Source organism: Diabrotica virgifera, chromosome 3, assembly GCF_917563875.1.
Source record: "Diabrotica virgifera virgifera chromosome 3, PGI_DIABVI_V3a".
In the NCBI taxonomy this organism is placed as follows: domain Eukaryota; kingdom Metazoa; phylum Arthropoda; class Insecta; order Coleoptera; family Chrysomelidae; genus Diabrotica; species Diabrotica virgifera.
In genome coordinates, this window is record NC_065445.1 from 177,247,465 (window position 1) to 177,273,329 (window position 25,865).

General features: G+C 32.7%; 1 protein-coding gene across 1 annotated transcript; it reads right to left on the reverse strand.

Moving 5' to 3' along the window:
• Nucleotides 1-213: 213 nt before the first annotated feature.
• Nucleotides 214-24,608, reverse strand: LOC126882638 (gastrula zinc finger protein XlCGF8.2DB-like). The gene is made up of 2 exons (XM_050647613.1): nt 24,578-24,608; nt 214-1,094 (listed from the first exon to the last, which is right to left on the reverse strand). Exons 1-2 carry the CDS (start codon nt 24,606-24,608, stop codon nt 214-216), a joined length of 912 nt encoding a protein of 303 aa, XP_050503570.1.
• Between the last annotated feature and the right edge of the window lie 1,257 nt (nt 24,609-25,865).

A 25,865-nucleotide genomic window follows, 5' to 3' on the forward strand; every position in this document is an offset into this window, starting at 1 on the left:
TGTTTGCAAGGCTATATCATGTATATTAAATATTTAAATAATCATAAACATTTCAATATTCATTTCAGTACTGTTTCTTTTGCCGCATACTGTATATATTGCTAAAAAATTAATAAAACGTATTTTTTGTGTAAAAATTTCTCAGGTGTGTGATTTTTGATGTGCAGAAAATCCTCGTTTTGACTGTCTCGAGAGAATCTCACACTTTAAAATTTAGTTTGATGTGTGATCAGCCATATGTTCTTCTAACATAGAACTTTGTGCGAAACCTTTGAAACAAACTTCAATTTGAATGTGTTTTCTTCCATATGAGTTCATATGATTAGCTAATGATCTATTGTTAGAAAGCGGTTTGTTGCAAATTTCACAGGAGAATGACAGTCCCTCCGTGTGAATTATCATATGATTAGTTAATGACCTTTTGGTAACAAACCGTTGGCAACAAACTTCACACGAAAATGGTTTTTCCCCCGTATGAGTTCTCGTATGTCTAGTTAATTCTGCCTTGGTAACAAACTGTTTGTTGCAAACTTCGCATGTGAAAAGAACGTCTCTAGTGTGACATTTAATGTGTGACGTTAAGGCACATTTCCTTGTAAACCGTTTGGGGCAAAGTTCACAGTGGAATGGCCTATCTCCTGTATGCCTTCTCATATGTATTTTTAAGTAGTAATTTGTTAAAAATTGTTTAGGGCACATATCACATGGGAAAAGTTCTTTCGTATGCCTCCTCATATGTGCTTTTAACGAAGAATTGTTGCAAAATCCTTTAGAGCAAACGTCACATGTGAAGGGTTTTTCTTCGGTATGTATTCTCGTATGAAATTTCAACTCAGAATCTGTAGAAAATTGTTTTGAACAAGTTTCGCATGAGATTTTTTGGAATGGCAAATGCACTGTTTCACGCACCAAAGGTTTTTCTTCACCATCATGCCACTTCATATGCCTTCTTAAATTGCTTTCTAATGAATAAGGTTTGGAGGAAATTTCACAATTGAATGAATTATCAACAGTTTTTGTGTCATCTCCCACGAAGCGTTTGTCCGAGTTCAAATCACTGTTAGCATCATTGTGTATTTCTTCTTCAGAGGAACCTAAAAGTATAATTACTCATTGTTCCATTTGCTGTCCATAATATGTAAAATAGGATTAGAACTAATAAGACAAAATATAGACATACACCTACATGATCTAGCAGAAACACACTGGAAAGATCAAGAACATTTTAAAACAAAAAACTACACTATGTAATATCTACATATCAGGATTTGAAAACACAGGTTACAATGGAGTAGCCATACTAATAAAAAAATAAGAAAAAAACGAAAATTACGAGTGACTAAAATTAAAAATATTAAAAAAAAATCAACTAAAAACCAAAAAATAAAAAAAAATGAAAAAATCTAACACATTCGTCAAAGAAAAGCGTGGCGCGTCTTCATCGAATAAACGGTTTTCGCCCCACGCTTTTCTTTAACGAATGTGTTAGATTTTTTCAATTTTTTTTTAGTTTTTGGTTTTTAGTTGATTTTTTTATAATATTTTTAATTTTAGTCACTCGTAACTAAAGAAAAGCGTTTCTTAAAAATTTTTTTTTCTTATTTTTTTATTTTTTCCTTTTTAGTCTTACACTTTTCAAACATTAAAATATGTTAGATGTGTTAACATGAAAAGTAGTCGGAATCGGCAAAAAAATTGAAACTTTATTGTTTATTTATGAAGCATAACGTAAACAACTAACGTAAAAAGTGAAATTATGTATAGTTCATATCATTAGCTACAATCCGTAAAACTTTCAAGTTTTTACATTGTAAAAAACAAGAGAATTTAAGCACTTTCCATAAAAATCGTTTTTTTTTATTTAAACAATTTAAACAAGAAACATAAAAAAAATTTATCGACTATTCGTGTATTGTTCCCGCGAATGCATATGTCTGCAAATTTTCATTCATTTCCATTGGAGTCCATTTCCATTGGCAGTCAAATTAACGTCTAAAGATTTGACGCAAACTATTGAACTAAATAAAAGCGTTTAATAAACAATAAAATGTTTATGTATCCGGCAATATACAATAAACGATAGACTTATAAAAGTAACATTGTACACTCAGCACCAAAATTAACGCACCGCCTTAAAAATGGGACATTTTTGATGTCTTGTATTTCCTAAACCTGTTGTCCGATTTTAGTGATTTTTTTAATAAGTTATAGCTTTATTCTTCAAGAATATCGATGTAATAATATTGTTGCTAAACAGATAAGTGTCATTGTATACCGGGTGTAACAATGATAGTGTGTTTTTTCCTCAAAGTTTGGAACACCCTGTGGAATATTCTGGCGTATATAAAATATTGAAATTAAAACTCAACTGTAGCCTTATGCTTTCTTAACATTATGCTTTTGATTCATTAGCTTTTGTTGGATAATAAAAAAGTTAGGTATTTAACAACTAGCCATGTTCTTCATCAATACAGGGTGTTTCTAAATAAGTGCGACAAACTTTAAGGCGTAATTCTGCATAAAAAATAATGACCATTTGCTTTATAAACATATGTCCGCAAATGCTTCGTTTCCGAGATACGGGATGTTTAATTTTTTCTTACAAACTGACGATTTATTTATTGCTCTAAAACCGGATGAGATATGCAAATGAAATTTGGTAAGCTTTAAGAGGTAATTATTGCGCATTTTTTGGCATACAATTAAGAATTTTATGTTCACCATTGGCGTGCATACGGGTCATATTACCCGTATGCACGCCAATGGTGAATAGAAAATTCTTAATTGTATGCCAAAAAATGCGCAATACCTACCTCTTAAAACCTACCAAATTTCATTTGCATATCGCAACCGGTTTTAGAGCAATAAATAAATCGTCAGTTTGTAAGAAAAAATTCAACATCCCGTATCTAGGAAACGAAGCATTTGCGGACATATGTTTATAAAGCAAACTGTCATTAATGTTTCATGGAGAATTACTCCTTAAAGTTTGTCGCACTTATTTAGAAACACCCTGTATTGATGAAGAACGTTGCTAGTTGTTAAAGTACCTAACTTTTTTACTATCCAACATAAGCTAATGAATCAAAAAGCATAATGTTAGGAAAGCATAAGGCTACAGTTGAGTTTTAATTTCAATATTTTATATACGCCAGAATACTCCACAGAGTGTTCCAAACTTTGAGGAAAAAACACACTATCATTGTTACACCCGGTATACAATGACACTTATCTGTTTAGCAACAATGTTATTACATCGGTATTCTTAAAGAATAAAGCTATAACATATTAAAAAAATCACTAAAATCGGACAACAGGTTTAGGAAATACAAGGCATCAAAAATGTCCCATTTTTAAGGTGGTGCGTTAATTTTGGTGCTTAGTGTATACTATACGTTCAAAATAAGTCCGGAAATGGATAAACCGACTAATTTTAAGCCACTTTTGTTCTACAGCGTTTTTTTCTCGTAGTTAATAATTTTCGACTTATTTGCGAGTGAATATGTTCATTGTTCAACAAAAAAAAGACACTTTTAGTCGATTTTTCGCAAATAACTTAAAAAGTAAGGATTTTAATAAAAAAAAAATTCTTAGCAAAAATACGGCTTATAAAAAAGTAAAGAAAAATGGTATATGTAGGAGGTCTCTAGACCCAGTAGAAGCAGAGTTGTATCTAATGAGGAATCGATTCATATTCATCAAATTCCAAATCGAATATTTCTTTTTTACATTACAACTTTTTGAAGTGTTTAAAAAAAGCTTTATTTTTGTTTTTTTTTAGTTTCTAATATCAAAAGAAAGCAAGTTATTCTCAAAATAAAGTCGGTCCATTTTTTTGGTAAAAATCACCTCCTAATTAGCACCCCCAATGAAATTAATCGTTACCGCTTCACAAATTGCTTTACTCGTGTATGTATTGTTTATATGATCTGTAAGTTTCATTTCTTCAAAGTGCTTATTTTTCAAAGGGCTGTAGTTGAAAAGACTTCAACGAGTCACTAATCTTCTTCTTCTTAAAGTGCCGTCTTCTCAACGGAGGTTGGCTACTACAATTGCAAACTCTTCTCTCTCTTCAGCTGTTCTTATTAGCTGTTCAAAATTTAGCCCTGTCCATTGTCGGATGTTTCTGAGCCACGATATAGTCTTTTCCTCCCTAGTCCTCTCCTTCCTTCGATTTTTCCTGTCACTATAAGTTGAGCATATTGGTACTTATTATTTCTCAGTATGTGGCCTAGGTATGATGTTTTTCTAACTTTCACTGTGTTGAAAAATTCTCTTTCCGTGCCTATTCTATGCAGCACTTCTTCGTTTGAGGTATGCGATGTCCATGAAATTTTGAGGATTCTCCGGTAGATCCACATTTCAAAGGCCTCCAACTTATTTACGGTTGATGTTTTAAGGGTCCATGTCTCAACTGCATAGAGAAGAGTCGACCAGACGTAGCATTTGGATAAACTTAGTCGAATCTCGAGTTTTATTCGAGAATCACAAAGCAGTTTTTTGATTTTTTTGAAAGATTTTCTGGCATGTTCTATTCTCGATCTTATTTCTATTTCAGGATTTAGGCTGCTATCGATCCAACATCCCAAGTATTTAAATCTATTGACTTGTTCTAAAATGTGCACATTTATTGTGCAAGTTTGAGGTACGTTTTGGTTTTTTCGGATTGACATCACTTTGGTTTTTTTAATATTTATTTTCGTACCAAATTGCTCACAGGTCGAGTTGGTCTTGTCGATGAGTCGTTGTAGGCCCAAGTCGGAATCCGCAATCAACACCGTGTCATCGGCGTATCTGATGCTGTTGATATTTACGCCATTCACCTTGACTCCATCCTTGGAGTGCTCCAGTGCCTCTTTAAATAGAAACTCGGAGTAAAGATTAAACAGCAGAGGCGACAGAACACATCCCTGTCTACCTCCTCTCCTAATTTCTACTTCTGCGGATGTGGAACCTTCGATCCTAACTCTGGCGTTTTGGTTCCAGTACAAGTTTTTTAGTAAACTGATGTCTTTTCCATCTAAATCGACTTATTGCAAACTTTCTAATAGTCAGTGGAGGCTCGTACCACTTTAAGAAGGTAGTGCCAGAACTCGGGCAGTCGCCAAAATTTTTAGTGGCGGATTCACGATATTGTCAAAAAAAGGTATACTGACAACAAAAACTAAAAAAAAATATGCGCGGATACTTTTATCTTATGTATCTTAAGTTTATTGATCTGAGGTGCCAAGTGCCAAGCAATTGTCCAACATTGATCAAAACAGTTCCGTAAATTAATTAATAATAAAAACCTCTTAACCTACTACCAGCATTTAATGCTGATAGTGATAGTGCTTAAAAATTGTTATTACGATTTAGTCTCTATTTACCAATTTATAAAAATAATACTATTTCATTATTCACACACATGCACACATTTTTGTAATGTCACTTTTAAAGTTTACGATATATGAAGTTCATTCTCCTATTTTTTCTTTGCAAAGTTTTTAATGACTTTATAATTAAAATTATCAATACAATTTACAAAATGCTTTTCTACAGATAGCATACCTAAAGCACTATGTTTTAACATCGAGAAACAGCGTTCTGCTTTAGATGTTGATATAGGAATGGTAACTAAAATACTTAAAAGTTTAATAGCTTCTTCAAATGTGCTTTTTAAACCTTCCCTCTACAATAAAACCGATAGCGAAACAGCCCCAGAGGTAGTACTTAATTCGTCTCGCTAATAAAGTACCTACTTCTAATTCAGTTTTAAACCGAGTTTTGCTTAAAATTTAAAATTGTCTCCATGTTTCATTAAGAAATGATTCGAAAAACTGATGCTTATAAGCAGAAAACTTCTCCGACATAAATAAATTAGAAGCAACTAAATGTCCGGAGAAGGTAGACCTTTGAAAGATCTGGTACTTTGAATAATATGAACCTTTAAGTCGTTTTCTAATTCGGCGCTAAAATTGACCAGCTCCTTAAATATGCCTCTATTTTCTGAATTTTCTTTTTCGTCGTGACCTCTTAAAGCTAACTCGAAAGCTCCACAACACCTTATAACATTTGTAGTTTTTCTTTTCTAGCGAAAAACCACCAAAAAATTTTTTTAAGATATTAATCTTCATTGTCAATTAATAAATTAAACTTAAGAAATAATCAAAATATTATCCAAATACCCACGATCATGATGCAGTAAAAGTTTAATTATAAATACAAAAACTTTTTAACAGAAAATATACATAATAAAAGCGACAAACCAGCACGTAAAGAAACTCAAAATAAATAGACCTGGCATCATACCCTCGTGCCTGGCACAGAGATTCTAATTTTAAGGTATACTAATGGTCCAATATAGCTCTTTCTCTATCACTTACATAGAATGCTCGTAAAATCTTTCTCTCTTTAGTCGTGCCAGTACTGACTTCGGCACGAAGGAGATTCTCCTGTCGAATACTCTCCGCTGTCGGTAGGGATTGTATTGCGCCCATAGTTGCCATATTTTATATAATTCATGAAGATCAAAATAAATACACACAAAAAATTAACAGGAATTAAAAAGTTTTGAAGATAAAAAATATGTTTCTGCATAGTTAGCAAGGTAGTGCCATGGCTCTATGGCACTACCTCACGGGCCGCCACTGCTAATAGTAGGTCGTGTCTTACTCTATCAAATGCTTTTTCGAAGTCTATAAAGCATATAAATATATCTTTCTGTCGGTCGTAGCATTTTTGGACGAGAACTAGTAAATTGAAGAGGGCTTCTCTCGTTCCCATGCCGGCTCTTAATCCAAACTGATCGTCTCCGATGATTGTTTCGCATTTTCTATAGATACGATTATGTACGATTTTTAATAGGACTTTTACTGCATGACTCATAAGGCTTATCAGACGGAACTCATTGCAGTGTTGTGGGTTTGGCTTTTTCGGTAGTGGGATGAATATTGATTCTAGCCAGTTTTGGGGTATTTTACCTGTATTATAAATGCGATTGAATAAAAGGACAAATATTTCGATATTTTCTTCGCTGATTAATTTTAACGTTTCTGGGTATATTCCATCTGGACCTGGGCTTTTATTTGTTTTGAGTTGATTAATTGCATTTATAATTTCCTTATTTGCTGACCATTCGTTGTTATTTTCAAATCTTGTTTCTTCTCGTATGTCGTGAAAAAGAATTTTAATATTTAATATAGTTTTCCCATTTTTTCAGTTTATCTTCTGTTGATTCTAGCAGTTTGCCATCCGTGTTCAGCATGGTGTGAAAAGTTGTTCGCTTGGTAGTTGATGTAAACTCTTTTACCTTTTTATGTCAATTAAAAAAAAATCGTGCCTTTGTTGCAGTTCTTCTATTTCGACGCATTTTGTTTCCAGCCATTTCTCTTTCGCTTCGGATATTTTTTGTCGGATTAGTCTTTTAGTCTTTTGTATTCTCCATCCTTGTCATCTTTTCCTTTAGATTCTCTTCGTTTATCCATTAATTGTAAAATCTCATCTGTCATCCATTCCTGTTTGTTATTTCTGGGTGATACTTTCAGATGTTTTTCTATTACATTGTTCATTTGTTCTTTAATAGCTTTCCAAAGAACGTTTTCTCATCGGACTCAATAATCCTGTGGTGGTCAATATTTCCTAAACTTTTATTTAATTCTTTATTTACTGTGTGTTGTATGGTGTCGTTTTTCAATAATCGGATGTCTAGTTTGTGTTGAGGTTTTTGTTTCTTTATTAGTTTCCATCTTGCGCGCACTTTTACGACAACAGGATTATGATCGGAATTGATGTCAGGTCCAGGATATGTTTTTGCACTGATGATACCGTTATGATATATTTTGTTGTAATCTATTTGGTTACGGATTACTCTGTTTTCATTGTGTTGTGGTGAAGTCCAAGTGTATAATCTGCGAGGATGTAATTTAAACCACGTAGTTGTCGCTACCATATTATGTTGTTGGCAGAAGTCGGTCATTGTCTCTCCCCTGTCGTTCCGTACTCCAAGTCCGAAATCTCCAATCAATCCAGATACCTTTCCTCTACCTAACTTAGCGTTAAACTCACATAAGATAAATTTTGTGTCTCGTTTTTGGTCATCTTTATAAGTTTTTCCACATCAGCATACCACGCTTCTAGCTCTTCCATGGGTTTATCGGCCGTAGGGGCATAAGTTTGAATTATGTTAATATTCACTGGCTTTCCGGATAGTTGAATAAGTAGACATCGGTCCGACAATGGCACAAAGTTTGTGACGGCATTGTTGTATTTGTATTCTAAAATTACTCCAACTCCGTTACTATGAGCGGGACAATTATTACCAGAGTAATAGAAAGTATTGTTCGTGGTTTTAACTTTACCTGAACCTGGCCATCTAACTTCACTCAAACCCAATATCTGCAATCCTAAACGTTTCATCTCGTGGCATGCATTTGCGAGTTTTCCTGTTTCTAACAGACTTCTAACGTTCCATGTTGCAATCTTAAAGTTTGTATTCAAAATATTTAGACTATTCCTATTCCCCCAGGGGATTCTTCGCACCCCTTAATCATCTAAGATCTGCCGGGGACTAGGGGCCATTTCTGTTTGTGCTTTCATTGTAGTTTTCTTGGGAAATATATACCAGAGTGGTTTTCCGTTGCCTTCTCTGGTTTCTATTTTAGCCGATCCTCTGGACACAGACGCTATTTGCAGCCGCCCACTCTGGGTCAGACGCTGCGAGATAGTTTGATCTCATACAAACCCTAAAATCAAGGGGTTGCTACTTCCGTCATCCATACCGTACCGAAGGTGTTCTTCTCCGCCATGGCTGCCTTTGTGGTCTTCATCCGTAACCATGGACAAGGGACCCTAACAGGTACTAGTTTCCCGGGTCAGGAAACCCCTGGAATCTACGTAGGGTAGGGATTGATTCATTTTCCCTGATAGGACTATCCAAAGGATTTCCTACCCGCTACACCCAGTCACTAATCACGAGTGCAAATTTTGAATAGCCATATCGTAGACAATTTTTGTCTTACACAAACACAAAAATGTCTAAAATGTTCAGAAAAGCAAAAATTACATTTTTACTCTTTCAGATTTTTGGTGTCATTAAGTTTTTCGAAACAAATTTTTTTTTTTTTTTCAAAAATACCGAAACACTTTGAACCGATGAATCTTACAGATCATAGAAATAATACATAAGTAAAGCAACTAGTGAAGCGGTAACGATTAAATTCATTTGTGATGCTAATTAGGGGGTGATTTTCCCAATTTTTTTTACAAAAAAAAAGGAACCAACTTTATTTTGAGCGTAACTTGCTAACTTTTGACGCTAGAAATTAAAAAAAAAAACAAAAATAAAGCTTTTTTAACAATTTAGTTGTAGGTATTGAGTAACAATAAAAGTTGTAGGTATTGAGTTTTCCCCAAAAGTGCTTCATTTCTTGGTTATTTCACGTTTAAATATTTGATTTAGAATTTGACGAATATGAACCTATTTTTCATTTGCTACAACTGTACTGTCTACATTAGACAGTATTGTACAACCTACAGTATTGTTCAACTAGCTGTCCCGAGATACATCTCGGAACAGCTACATGTAGGTTTTAGGATCCTTACTACAAATACTGAAAAAACCAAAAGTGCGAATTTTGTCGTGAAATGTGGGGCTAGAATAATATTTGGAACAAATTTTTCCAAATAACTTTTTCAGATATCTCTAACGCAAATCAAAATATCGAAAATTCACCCTGTTTCTGGATTCGGAGTAGGTCGCGTTTAAAATTTAAATTTCAGTTGACTATCTTAAAAAATGTGAACCATCAACCTGTATGACTGTGCAAAAATTTCAAATCTGTATTATTTTGATAGCCGAACTATTATAGGGGTGTCTTCATTTTAAAAACCACATACTGTATATTGAGGATAGTACTTAACGAACGGGATGCAGTGCCGGATTTAGGGTATTTGCGGCCCTAGGCCAAATTACCCCGAGCGGCCCTCGATAACTTCACGATTATGTAATTAAAGCATAAAGACTTAATAATAATAATAATTAAAACGTTTATTTAAATTTTACTTTTTAAAATTCGCAATACAAAGTATAACATAAATGAATAGAAATGCCTCTAATGTTCTATTTAAATACGGACATAAATAGGTTGAAATGTATTTGGGTCATTCCATTTCAAATCACTCAATTTTGTAGCAAAAAAAAATTTGGACCTCCGATTTATCTGAAAATTGGTATATAGCTTTTGCGGGACGTAAAAATAAGATATTTAAGGTCAACAAATCTTCTTCTTCTTTTTTTCTCAAAATGTTATTTTATGCGATTTTACAGTGATTTGGTGTTTATTTATACAAATGATATTTAAGGTCAAAAAATCTTCTTCTTCTTTTTTTCTCAAAATGTTATTTTATGCGATTTTACAGTGATTTGGTGTTTATTTATACAAATTTGCATTTTCTATCGTAAAGTATCAATGGAAAACATAATATTTTAATAGAAGGGACTCAAAAATGTCATTATATGGCATTATAACAAGTTACTTTGATTCAAAACAAGCTTTTGATCAAATTTTATAGTGTAGAGAACGTTAAAATACCGTTTTTTACATTTTTCTCCATTCCCAAAATACATCATAATCGATTTGGCTGAAAATTTGCTCACAGATAGACACAACATAGAACTTTAAGCGGTGAGAAGGATTTGAATTATATTACAATACCAAAAAAGTTACATGCAATATTATAGTAAAAAATATAGGCGTCTACTGTAAGTACAATTAACTCGAAAATGTCGACCTTACGACAAAAATTGTTAAAAAGAAATTGTAATAATTGTAAATACGCTTTATTTGGAACAATTTTAGTTCCTACCATTTTTGTCGAAAAGTTAAAAATGGCGGAGATATTGAGCAAAACAAGTTCTCCTTTAAAATCAAGATGGCGGCTAACGTAACGGAGGAATTCATTCGTGATTTTAAATTTAGGCTACTATTGACTCCCCTAAAGATCAGAAAAATAAAATTTTGGGCAGCTCGGCATTCAAGGTCAAATGCTATTCCGACTGGACTAATATATACTTTTGAGTCTGATATTACTGCATGTAACTTTTTTAGTATTGTAATATAATTCAAATCCTTCTAACCACTTAAAGTCCTATCTTTTGGCTATCTGTGGGCAAATTTTCAGCCAAATCGATGATAATGTATTTTGGGAATGGAGGAAAATGTAAAAAACGGTATTTTAACGTTTTTTACACTATAAAATTTGATCAAAAACTTGTTTTGATTCAAAATAACTTGTTATAATGCCATATAATGACATTTTTGAGTCCTTTCTATTAAAATATTATATTTTTCATTGATAATTTACGACAGAAAATGCAAATTTGTTTAAATAAACACCAAATCACTGTAAAACCGCATAAAATAACATTTTGAGAAAAAAGAAGAAGATTTTTTGACCTTAAATATCTTATTTTTACGTCCCGCAGAAGCTATATACCAATTTTCAGACAAATCGGAGATCCAAAATTTTTTGCCTGAGTGATTTGACATGGAATGTACCATTTACTAATTAAATAATCTTCGTTTGAAAATTTGGCTATAACCCCAAAACAGCTCTAACAATTTCTATATTTATAGAAATTTCTAAAGAGAAAATTTATAGAAAGAATTCTATATTTATAGAAGCGTTTGAGATGTTGGTTTTTCGAAGGATGCTGAAGATCTCTTGGACAGATCACGTGACCAACAACGAGGTGTTGAGAAGACAAGGAGACTGAGAGAGAATTCCTAAATATTGTAAAAAACAGAAAAACGAGTTATCTAGGAAATAATTTACATAGGAGAAAGATACAACTTTTTACGACTCATAATGGAAGGGAATGTGGAAGGAAGAAGAGGTTCAGGAAGAAGAAAATGCTCCTGGCTGAAGAACGTGAGAGACTGGACAGGCATGGACACACAATCGATACTAAGAACCGCTCAAGATAGAGAACAATTTGCTGTAGTTATAGCCAACCTTCAGTAATGGAGAAGGCACCTTAAGAAGAAGATAAAAAATATTTAATTCAAAATGTTAGCAAACAGCAGTTATTTGTAAAATTATTAGGGCCGGTTGTTCGAACGCTAATCAAGAAGTTGATTATAATTAAGTCGCCTTAACAACCATCAAACAACAACACCCCTCATTCGTACGTCAATCAGTTGATTGTAATCAATTATGTTAATTATCATTATGATAATTAACATAATTTATTGATTAATTAATTATTAATTATTAAATAACATAACAATTATTAACATAATTGATTAATAAATCTCATAATTGTAATCAATTATGTTTTCAGCAACCCATACAAAGTTGACATTGACAGTTGGTGACAGTAATTAAATATTTGATAATGATCAGTTGATTCCATTTTTGATTAGCGTTCGAACAACCGGCCCTAAATATTTCTAAAATGATTATATTATAAATAATTAGTATTGTAGTTAATTGTTAAAATTAAATACCATTTGTTTCATTCGGAGGGAAAAGTACAGATGACAACAAAAAACTAAAGAAAGCCGAGTTGAAAAGACATTATAAGACATTAAAAGAACAAGCAAAATAATATGAACTGTACTAGTAATAGGCTAAAGTACTGAAAAATAAAAATATTAATGCCTGGATGCACCAACAAATCTTAAGCTCCAGCTTAACCCAGCTCAGCTTACAGATAGGGCCGATTTAAGTGTCACATACGTTGCACCATAATTTTCAATTCTTATCAATGCAATCCACATGACAATCCATTGTGGCAAGCTGAAAATTGATCTAAGACTCAATGGTGCAACGCATATGTTTCGTTAATGCACGCCTTAAGCTAAGATCTGTTGGTGCAACCAGGCATAAGAATACAACAAATAAACTTCTAGATCGTTCAATTCATTATTCTCTTATAATAAATATCATATCTAAACTCTAAACACTCACTTTTCTAGCTTTTTTGGCTGCAAAATCTTTAATCAAATTTTTAAAGTCTAAGGCTTGAAAAAGCTCAGCATTTGAAACAAAACTGGCCGAACTAGACAATCTACAATCTTCATCAGAAGTCGAGTTACTCAAATAGTTTTTGATTCTTTTCAACACGCTGAATGAACTTTCTCCAGATGCATTAGATGTCATCATGCATAGTAGAATGCGCAAAGCCGTGTCCATATTCGGAAATAATGTTGTTAACTGTTTTTCATGAATGATTTTCAGATACTCCTAAAGTGTATTTCTCGGAGGCTTGGTAATCTTGTTGTCATGAGGTTCTCTTTCTTCATCAAATATACCTTCAACAAAGCCTTTGAACTGTACACACTCTTCTCCAAAGTCGCCATCTATGTCGATTCGATACTTTTTAGTCAAAATAGAAACGTTTACCCCGATTGCTTCATTGAAAATTGATAAGTTGTTTTAAATCCAAAGTCTTCATTAAGACTGAAATAAACTTCGGACCTTTCATTCAATTCTGAATAAAACGTGTCAATTACAACATTGAATCTTTAAGTTTTCTTTGCCATTAAAGTGGGGTTCAGTGAATTTATCTTCTTTGTCTTAGCCAGGGAGAGCTTTTCTTTTCGGAAGTCTTTTTATTTCAAGAATATAGGTTTCATTTTTAGACAACTCTTTTCCTCTTTTTTCATAGGAATCAAAGTTATCTCTCAGACTTAATGCATAAGACTTACTCCTTTACAGATTTGTATGTTGTAAGTCACATTTAAGTCTGTAGCAGTTAATGTTTTGCTACTCTTGCCAAAACGTAGTAAAATACCGTATCACGTGTTTAGTAGAATAGCCATTCTCTTATTTGAAAAATTGTTTACTGATTTCAATTCAATTAGTAAGTCGGCCTAGTGGTAAATCCGGCACTGACGGGACGGAGGAATCACAATAGCGGGCAGAAAAATCAGTAACCTACTATACGCAGATGGCAGATGACAAACATACTAGCAGCGAATGAAATCAAAATTATTACCATCACTGAACGACATGTTATTACATGATTACATGTAAATCTGTCAGATAAACTTCCCGATAACTAGTTATCCGGAGGAGAAAAGACCGGGCCTAAGTCAGATAAGCAAAGAATCCTCACTTCAGATCAACACCGAAAAAACAAAAATAATGTAATAAACGGGATATTAATAATCTACCGCACATACTTACACCAAATGACGAATTTAGATGTAGTAGAGAGATTTGTATTCTTGGACCCCCTGGTAACCAACAATGGCAAGTGCTCCTCAGAAATCAAGCGTAGACTAGCATAGCAATGGCCCGAACCGCAACAGCTAACTACTAAAGAAAGACCAAACAAATAACAAGAAATACTAAGGTCAGGTTGCTCAATGCCTTTATAGACCAAGAGGCAGCGCTGAAAAATCTCTTTGAATTTACTAAAGCTAGATTTTTCACAGTTGATTACTGTGAGTGTGTAGAGAAACATACTGCGGTCGGTCAAGCGAAACGTAGAACAGGGGTTACCGAGAGGGTATCAAAGTTGCTTTCCTATGAAGGTAATTATTTCCATTTACTAAGGCTGAAAATCAGTACACACATTCTAAATTAAATATAAATAAAAGTTATTATAGTCGGTCAGCTGTATGACGGGGCAGAGCCGGTCGGTCGGCCTGAATAGTCGATTGAGGAAATAAAGCATTTTGGCTCGCGATTTTTTCGTCCAGCATGGATTTACTTGAAATTTTCACAGAAGGTAGGGAATAGTCCAAGGATCATTTTATTTATCATGCCGCTATCATACGCTAAAACCTTGGGGGTGGTTGCCACCCTATCTCGGAGGTGGGAATTTTTTATTACATTTTAACCATGTAATTCGATGGAAAAAGTGATTCTAAGAAAAAAATATTTTTTTCATTTTCTTCGTAAAACTAATATTTTTCGAGTTATACGCGCTTGAAAATAACAGTTTTTCGACGAAAAAATCGACTTTTTTAGGGGGTTTTTTGAGAATACCTCGAAAAATATGCATTTAATAAAAAAACTGTGGATATCGAAATTGTATCTTTTAGTAACACAAACCAAATTCTTTTCCTATAATATCTTTAAGACCAATACAAACCGAGATACGGCATGTTAAATGTTAGCTTTTTTCGTCAAATGCACAATTTGAAATATTCAAAGCCAAATAATGGGAAAAATTTGCATTTTTCGAGGAAAACTTAAATAATCTTTTTTCAAGCATACAATTAGACCTTTCAAAAAAAATAATAAAAAGTTTCTAGCATGAAAATTAAGCGACAAAAAATGTCGGTACCTGCTTTTCTCTACGAAAAAATCAGTGAAAACAACCCCCTAACTACCTTCCTAATTCAAAATTGGTCTTCACCTTTCTGCAGTTCCTTTTATATTTATATTATCAATACACTCAAGGAGTTTGACCTATTTAAAATGCCTAATTTTGGAAAAATTGGAGTTTAAAGAAAAATTGATTTTTTGCAATTTGGTATTTTTCACCTTTTACTTCAAAATATCTCCGAAAATACTGAAGATATGAAAAAATTATATACTACTAAATTGTAGCTTTTTTAATGACTAAAATTACCCTGTGCATAGATTTTCATTACAGTCAATAGTTAGCCAGATATAGCTGTTTAAAACCTCTATTTACCAGCAAACACCCCCTTATTCGAGCCCTTTAAACCCGCCCCAATTAAAATCTAAGGCATCTTACGGAATTTAATTTACACAGTCTTATAGCTCTTTAAAAATCCTACAAAATCATTTTTGAGGGGTCTCATTACTGAGAGGGAATCAAAGTTGCTTTCCTACGAAGGTAATTAAATCCATTTACTAAGGCTGAAAATCAGTACACAGTGAGATATATTTTTCCAAAATTAGGCATTTTAAATAGGTCAAGCTCCTTGAGTGTATTGATAATATAAATATAAAAGGAACTACAGAAAGGTGAAGACCAATTTTGAATTAGGAAGGTAGTTAGGGGGTTGTTTTCACTGATTTTTTCATAGAGAAAAGCAGGTACCGATATTTTTTTGATTAAAGTCGCTTAATTTTCATGCTAGAAACTTTTTATTATTTTTTTTGAAATATCTAATTCTATACTTGAAAAAAGATTATTTAAGTTTTCCTCGAAAAATGCAAATTTTTCCCATTATTTGGCTTTGAATATTTCAAATTATGCATTTGACGAAAAAAGCTAACCTTTACATGCCGTATCTCGGTTTGTATTGGTCTTAACGATATTATTGGAAAACAATTTGGTTTGTGTTACTAAAAGATACAATTTTGATATCTACAGTTTTTTTGATTAAATGCATATTTTTCGAGGTATTCTCAAAAGACCCTCTAAAAAAGTCGATTTTTTCGTCGAAAAACTGTTATTTTCAAGCGCGAATATCTCGAAAAATATTAGTTTTACTAAGAAAATGTAAAAAACATTTTTTTCTTAGAATCACTTTTTTCATCGAATTACATGGTTAAAATTTAATAAAAAATTCCCACCCCCGACATGGGGTGGCAACCACCCCCAAGGTTTTAGCGTATGATAGCGGCATGATATAGAAAATGATCTTTGGGACTATTCCCTACCTTCGGTGAAAATTTCAAGTAAATCCATGCTGAACGAAAAAATTTCGAGTCAAAATGCTTCATTTCCTCAGTAGACTATTGGGGCCGACCGACCGGCTCTGTCCCGTCATACAGCTGACCGACTATAATAACTTTTATTTATATTTAATTTAGAATGTATGTACTGATTTTCAGCCTTAGTAAATAGAAATAATTACCTTCGTAGGAAAGCAACTTTGATACCCTCTCAGTAACCCCTGTTCTACGTTTCGCTTGACCGACCGCAGTATGTTTCTCTACACACTCACAGTAATCAACTGTGAAAATCTAGCTTTAGTAAATTCAAATAGATTTTTCAGCGCTGCCTCTCCGTCTATTACTACATACGCAGCTGAGTAGAAGGCCGAAGACCAAGAGAAAGATCTCCAACAAGATGGACACACCAAATGAAAATTCTGGTGGGAAAATCCCTACATGAAGCCGTCCATATGGCACAGGATCGCAACCAATAGAGACAGCAAGCTAACAATATTTAGAGTGTCACCATCAAGGTATGAGGGGGAGATTTAATATTTAATACGATAAGTTTTCCTAAATCTTTGGGAGTGGGTCGTTTTCTCTAATGCGCAATGTATGTGTGAGCCTTGTGCTCCACAGTTTATGATTAATTTTATATATACGTTTAAAAAATTGTAAAAGTACAGTAAAATCTCGATAGAACTGACCTCTGTTTAACGGACAAAAAATCCGAACAAATGTAAAAACAAATGAAAAATCAAATTCTGGAAGAAAAATCAGCAAGGGCATGATCTGGGCACAGCTTTGTGCTAACGCCTATGGATCGCATAGATTGACTCCTGAATTTGTTGGCAAATCTTATAAACCTAGAGTTTTAAAAGATATAATGCATCATTTGCCTGTTTAATCAATGAATTTAATATTTTCAATAATAAAAATTATTTTATTAAAAAATTTATACCCGCAATGAGAAAATTTCAAGAGAAGAAACTGGGAATACTGCCTGAAGAGATGAAATGTTTATTTTATTTAACGCTCCTGCTCATCCTTCTGAAAATATTATACATTCAGAAGATGGCAACTTTAGTTGCATGTTTTTGCCAAAAAATACAACATCGCTTATTCAACCCATGGATCAGTGAATAATTTCGGTAACTAAACGAATATATCGTAGAAGGTTTTTAGATGAAGTAATGGTTGTATTGCATGATGAAGATAATGCAGAAGATATAAGAGGGCAGTGTAACTTAAAAAACTTAAAATCAACAATTTTTGATTTTGGTGCAGTAGGGAAAGAGGTACAGGAGCAAACATTAAAAAATAGTTGGAAGAATTTATTTGATCGCCAAAATGCAGACATACCTATATTTAGAATGGTTAGAAGTTGCCGATTTCTTTAGAACAATGCTAGAAATATATGAAGGTGACCCTGGGTATATCATCATAACAAAGTGAAATAGCAGACGAAGTTGTCTACCTAAAAACAAATGGAAGTGAAGATAACGAAGAAAACAACTTCAACAAATGAAGTTAACAGAGGTAAGATCGCATCTCCACCATGTAATAAAAACTTCAAACTTCAAAAGTTGATTCCGTTTTGAAAGCAGGATTACCGAAAGCAGGCGCGTCGATATCAAACAGTAACGTCACTTCACGACGAAGACAATTAAATACAATTTCGTTTGTGTTTTGTCTTTTTATTTATATCTAAATACAGTGTACATATTAAAAAAAAATTTGATTTATTTTAAACCTATTTTTATACATAGTCCATTCTTTCACGGTTTTTGCTCTAAATTTTTGAAGAACCGCTTGGATTGACATGAAATTTGGCATACATATAGCTTACATGTCAAAGAAAAAAAGTGATATTGTGCCGATGTGTGCTTTTGCCCTGGGGGTGACTTTCACCCCCTCTTGGGTAAACTGACTAATTTTAAGTAACTTTTGTTCTATAGAGCTTTTTCGCCAAGTCAACACTTTTCGAGTTATTTGCGAGTGAATATGTTCATTTTTCAACAAAATAACCACATTTTTAGACGGTTTTTCGCAAATAACTCAAAAAGTAAGTATTTTGTCGAAAAAAACGCTCTTAGCAAAAATATAGCCTATAAAAAAGTAAAAAAATGGTGTACGCGTTAGGTCTCTGGATCTCGTAGAACCAGAGTTATAGCCAATGAAAAATAGATTCATATTCACCAAATTTCAAATAGAACATTTCGACGTGAAATATACAAAAAATTAAGCACTTTTTGGGGAAAATCCATTTTAACTTTTTTAGTGTTTAGAAAAGTTAATTTAAAAGTTAATAAAGTTAAGTGTTTAAAAAAATCTTTATTTATGTTTTTACAAAAAGTTTCTAGCATTAAATTTAAGCAAGTTACGCTCAAAATAAAGTTGGTCCCTTTTGTTTTTGCAAAAAAAAATCGGGAAGACCACCCTCTAATTAGCAACTTAAATAAAATTATTCGCTACCGCTCCACAAATTATTTTACTTATGTTGTATTTATATGATCTGTAAGTTTCATCGGTTCAAAATGCTTATTTTTGAAAAAATTTGGTTTCAAAGTAAAATTTTTAAAAATTTATATTTTGAAAAATATTTTTTTTTTCAAAATAACTTAAAACTTGTTAGAGATACCAAAAATCTCGAAAAACAAAAAAAGGCAGATTTGCTTTTCTGATTATAATGTATTTTTTTGTTTTTCTGTTAAACAAAAATTGATTAAGATTTGGTGTTTCTAAATTTGCATACATTCGTGATCATGACTCGTTCAACCCTTTTTAACTACAGCCCTTTCAATAATAAGGACTTTGAACCGATGAAACTTACAGATCATATAAACAATATATGCACGAGTCAAGAAACTTGTGAAGTCGTAACGATTAAGTTCATTTAATATACTAATTAGGGGGTGATTTTCTCGATTTTTTTACCAAAAACAAAAGGGACTAACTTTATTTTGAGCGTAACTTGTTTAATTTTGATACTAGAAATTTTTTTTATAAAACAAAAATGAAGCTTTTTTTAAACACTTTATATAAGTTGTAATGAGTTTTCCCCGAAATGTTCTTCATTTTTGGTTATTTCACGTTAAAGTATTCCATTTGGAATTTGACGAATATGAACCTATTTTTCATTAGCAATAACTCTGCGTTTACTAGGTGTAGCATTTTTAGAGGGTTTTTCGCAAATAACTCAAAAAGTATTTTGTCGAAAAAAAACGGTGTTAGCCAAAATATAGCATATAAAAAAGTAAAAAAATGGTGTACGCGTTAGGTCTCTGGATCTTGTAGAACCAGAGTTATAGCCAATGAAAAATAGATTCATATTCACCAAATTTCAAATAGAACATTTCGACGTGAAATATACAAAAAATTAAGCACTTTTTGGGGAAAATTCATTTTAACTTTTTTAAAGTGTTTAAAAAAATCTTTATTTATGTTTTTACAAAAAGTTTCTAGCATTAAATTTAATCAAGTTACGCTCAAAATAAAGTTGGTCCCTTTTGTTTTTGCAAAAAAAAATCGGGAAGACCACCCTCTAATTAGCAACTTAAATTAAATTAATCGTTACCGCTCCACAAATTATTTTACTTATGTTGTATTTATATGATCTGTAAGTTTCATCGGTTCAAAGTGCTTATTTTTGAAAAAAATTGGTTTCAAAGTAAAATTTTTAAAAATTTATATTTTGAAAAATATTTTTTTTCAAAATAACTTAAAAATTGTTAGAGATACCAAAAATCTCGAAAAACAAAAAAGGCAGATTTGCTTTTCTGATTATAATGTATTTTTTTGGTTTTTCTGTTAGACAAAAATTGATTAAGATTTGGTGTTTCTAAATTTGCATACATTCGTGATCATGACTCGTTCAACCCCTTTTAACTACAGCCCTTTCAATAATAAGGACTTTGAACCGATGAAACTTACAGATCATATAAACAATATATGCACGAGTCAAGAAACTTGTGAAGTCGTAACGATTAAGTTCATTTAATATACTAATTAGGGGGTGATTTTCTCGATTTTTTTACCAAAAACAAAAGGGACTAACTTTATTTTGAGCGTAACTTGTTTAAATTGATGCTATAAATTTTTTTATAGAACAAAAATGAAGCTTTTTTTAAACACTTAATATAAGTTGTAATACATTACTATGCAAGAGCATAGTAATGTATGGAAGTGACGTGTGGCAGTTAAAGACAACTACTGAAAGAACACTACAAGCCACGGAGATGGACTACCGGAGACGTGCCGCAGGAAAATCAAAACTCGAAAGAATTAATAACGAACGTATACGAGAAATTATGGGAGTCACACATACGATTGTCGAAGATATAAGAGTACAACAACTAAAGTGGTACGGACATGTGCAGAGAATGCCAAAACACCGTCTGCCAAAACAGATTCTAGATTGGTCACCACATGGTAAGAGAAAAGAGGCCGACCCAGAAAGAGCTGGAGAGAAGGAATAGACAGAGAGATCCGAGAGAGAGGTTTAGACGAAGACCTTTGGGAAGATAGAGATGCATGGAGATTGGGCATCGGAAGACGTCGGAGGACGTTTTAAACGATTATATATATATATATATATATATATATATATATATATATATATTTATATATATATATATATACACCCCAGTATGTTTAACTCCTCCTTTCGGAAAGCAGCTATAAGTCGTCTCCCAGAAGGAGTGAGTATATGTACTTTTTGATTTGAGTATATCGCTTGAAACAGCTTTATGATATACAGTGTGGAAAAATATAAATCATTTTTTTTTGTTATTTTTTTAATCTACTATTTTTCTCTCCTCCTTACATTGTGCAATGTTTGAATCTTCCACGTGTATAATTACATTATCCATTTCTAACAGGTTTCGGTCTTCCTGAGTATATTTTTGTTACAAAATGCATTTAATAGATTAACCAACCTGTGTTGCCAGATTTAGACGTTTGTCTCGCCATGGCAAAATTTTAAAAGAACTGTGACGTCATGAAATCACCTGTTTGGTCATAGTGATGCGTTTAAGTTTTATTTTTGATGTTATACCTTTGCTTTAATTTGGTTTTGTTTTGTGGTTTTTAACATTTAAATGAAATGAATACTTGTGGTGAATCTGATAATAATTATTATAAATATATTATTATCTCTGTTTTTAAAATGTTATAGGTATATTTTGTTTTAGTTTAATTGCGTTATGTACCTACTTTCGTTAATGAAAAAGTCGATTTCTAAAATAATAGTAATGTCTGTAAGGTGTAAATTTTGTTTATTCTTTTGTTATTTAACTCGGGTTCCGTAAATTAAATTATGTTTTACTTCAGCATTTGCCCTAAAACGAGTTTGGAATCTTAAAGTTATTGATAAAACATTAATTCTTCAACTAGAAAAGTCCATAGTTATAAAGAATGTAGGCATCTATTCTATTTATAAATATGTGTATTATAATCAGATCCTGGAAGCTCGTAAGATTCTATTAGAAAACATCATCAGTTTTTTATTCATAAGTTCTCTTTATTCTTGTGGTAGGTATTTGTCATACCCCTATTGGTCTGGTCCCCCCACTTTGCACAAATTAAAAAACAACTGCGATAAATTACGAAGCTATATATGAGAGTTTTGTACTTGTTTTGGAATTCTATCCTCATCCATTCTTTGTACGTGACCAAACCATCTTAGTTATATTTAGTTGATTTCCTCATTTATTGTATGTGTGACCTTCATTATTTCTCGTATCCGTTCATTGGTGACATGTTATCTTCTTGATCTTCCAGAAATCCATTTCGGTGACCTCTAACATTTGTTTTGATTTTTCCTTCATATGCCATACTGTGCAGCTGTACGTTATAATGCTTTATACTACGGAATTATAGATCTATTTCTTGTTTTGATCGTTTATCTGCTTGTCCCAGAGTACTGAGTTTAAAAGCGTAATTGCTTTCCTGCCCTGAATATTCCGTTTTTAATGGCTCCGTCCAGTGTTCGTGATTTTCGTGGTTTTAGCTCCAGGTATTTATAATCGTTACATTTACTAATTGTTTCTCCTCCGTCTAGTAGCAAGTCCTGCTGCGTTCCATCGATATTCATATATTTGTCTCTTTGATCTCTAGTCTCCATTTCCTATATTCCTCTATTAGCTTTCTTGTCATGTAACAGATATCATCGTAGTTTTGTCATCGTTGTCTTAACCCCCCAAACAACCCTTTAATCGATTCAACAAAGAGAAAAACGTTGGGAAAGATTAAAATATTTATCGTACCGCAGATATAATTCGTATAGCATATAAAGTATAAGATTAAACTCTTAAAATTCGCGCATTTTGATTATTGAGCTACAACCCCCTCTCAAGAAAACCTACTCATCTTCCAGTCCTAAGAGAGAATTGAACTTAAAATGAATAAAATTATTTATTAAACATCTAATAAATTCCTTACTTGAAAAAACTTTTAATAGAAGAAACTTTCGATTTTTTAGGAAAAAGTGAAAAATAAAACAGACGCCATTTCCACAAAAATTAAAATATTTAGTAATCCCTATGCGACTTTTTTATTTTTGGCATAAGTAATGACATCATAAATTTTGACCTGTTTATAGAGTTTTTTTTTGACACAGAACGAAATTTATGTTTCTTTGTTAGCAAAGATTTTACTTGTCTTTTTTTAATTTTTGAAGGATACAAAATAACCGAGACAGAAACACTTGAAGCCTAAATTTTACTGCGAAAACCATGTAACCGGGGCCCTTTAATTAATCCTTTTAAAAAATGTATTTAAATTTAATAAAATTTTATAGCTAATAAAATTGCCTTTCAAATGGTTTTTGGATCAACCTGATATAATAAAAATTAACGGAGTTATGAAAAAAAAAATAATAATTTGCTTGGAAAAATGTTTGGAGCATAAATTTGGATGCTATCAACTTCTTCTGTAGCTCAGTTAATAGGTATTTCAAAGTACTTTGACAAGTGTTAAGTAAGTGTATGTTATAAAATGCACCGTTTTCTCGTTATTTAAGCTTGAACGCTTAGATTTGAGTAGGTACTCGCCGAAAAAAAAATATACATTAAATTAACTATTCGCTCCGTGCATGACTCCACAATTTGGCATTAAACATATACACATTTAAAATATTTGACGTTAATATGTAATATTTATTTGCCATTTTTGATTAAATTTGTTATACAGACATATAGTCTAAGATCCGAATAGGAGGTAGAAATGTACCCATCTGCTTGCCGGATGAAACATTTTTTTTTATTAAATTTCATATATAGACAAACTCGACCAGCACGAGTTGTCTATAAAAATCGTGTCATAGCAATCCCTAAGGGGGAGGGCGTAGTTTTTTTGCACAAAAAAGGGCGAAAATCAACATATTTATTATTGTTAAATAATAAGCATAAAGCAAAAAATATGTCGACAGCGTTACCCCAAGGCATGTCTAAAGAAAATATATACGCAATTCCAGGTGGGTCGGTCAAGTAGTTCTTGAGTTGCAATGTCTACAGCCTTTGAAAAAAGCAGTTTTGAGGAAAAGGCGTTTAAAGTATTGTCAACTTTTATTTTCAATTTCTTTTTTGTCTGTCAAATCGTCAAATGATATACACCGGAATATCTTTTTGAATCGCGGAGTAATTTACAAAAGAAAATGAGAACAGCTGCTGACCGTTGTTCTTACGTTCAAGCGTGCGTGCTAACGCGAACCTGCTGCAAAGCAAGCCGAAAATAGGGATATTCAACACTATCTTCCTACCTTCGACTCGGTTTGCAGTATCTTCGCGCCAGCGCGCTTGAGCTTAGTGAGAAACGGTCAACAGCTGTTCTCATTTTCTTTTGTAAATTACCCCGCGATTCAAAAACATTCCGGTTTGCATCACTATATGTTTTGACAGACAAAAAAAATGAAAATAAAAGTTGACAATACTTTAAAAGCGTTTTTCTCAAAACTGCTATTTTCAAAGACTTTAGACATTGTAACTCAAAAACCACTTGACCAACTCACCTGGAATTTTGTACATATTTTCGCTAGACATTCCTTTAGGTAACACTGTCGAGATATCGTAATACACTTTGTTTTATGCTTATATTTTGTTTAACAATAATGAATATGTTGATTTTCACCCTTTTTTCTGTAAAAAATTTCATTGTTTTGTCTTCTGAGTGATACTAAAAAGTCAAAGATCATTAAAACTAAAAGAAACTTGACAGCGTTACCTCGAGAAGTCATAAGCTAATAAAATCTTTTTGAATTTTTTGTCTCATCATCATCATCATCATCCAACCAATTCACGTCCACTGCTGGACATAGGTCTCCCTCAATTGTTTCCACACTTCACGGTTTTGTGCTGATTTTTGCCAGTTTTTACTAATCCGCCTGATATCATCTGTCCATCGTGTAGGCGGCCTTCCTCTACTTCGTTTATCTTCTCTTGGTCTCCACTCCATCAACTTTCGTGCCCATCTTGAATCTTTTAGCCTGGCGACGTGTCCTGCCCAGTTCCATTTGAGCCTGGTGATACGTTCTACAACATCTGCGATACCTACAATTTTTTGTCTACCATGATCCAATGATAAATTCTGATGTCCACCGTTGGCTAATTTTTCAATATTTTTTCTTGAATTTTTTTTTAAATATTTTTCGAATTATACTTAATATGCTTATTTAATTTAAAAATAAAAATATTCTCTCATACTTTCAAAAAAAATTCAAAAAAATTCAAAAAAATGTGCTTAAAATGTTGATTTCAACCCCTACGGCCCCCCTTAAGGATAGCTATGACACGATATTGATAGTCAACCCATGCTAAAAATATTATTTGTCTATGTATGAAATTTAATAAAAAAATGTTTCATCCGGCAAGCAGATGGGTACATTTCGACCTCCTATTCGGATCCCGTACTATTAAGTGTGTTCGCGGAGACAGTCAAGGACTAGTCCACGACAAGTGGAGCATGCGCACTTTAAAATAATATAAATAATACCGTTGATAGATAAATATACACGATATATGTAATATTATTAATTATACAGACAATTAAAATATACGGGGCAGAAAACTTGGTACTGAACGACAGACAAAGAAAAAGATTACAAGCTACAAAAATGAGATAGTTTAGAATAGTGGTGGAAGCAAGAAGATTAGACAAAAGAAGAAACGAAGATATAAGACATGAACTGCAGGTAAAATCGTTCAACGAAAAAATTAAAGAAAAGACGTTAAATGGGCTGGACACATGATAAGAATGACTGGTTACATAGAAGTGAAAATGGCATGGGAGGCCAAAGCAGT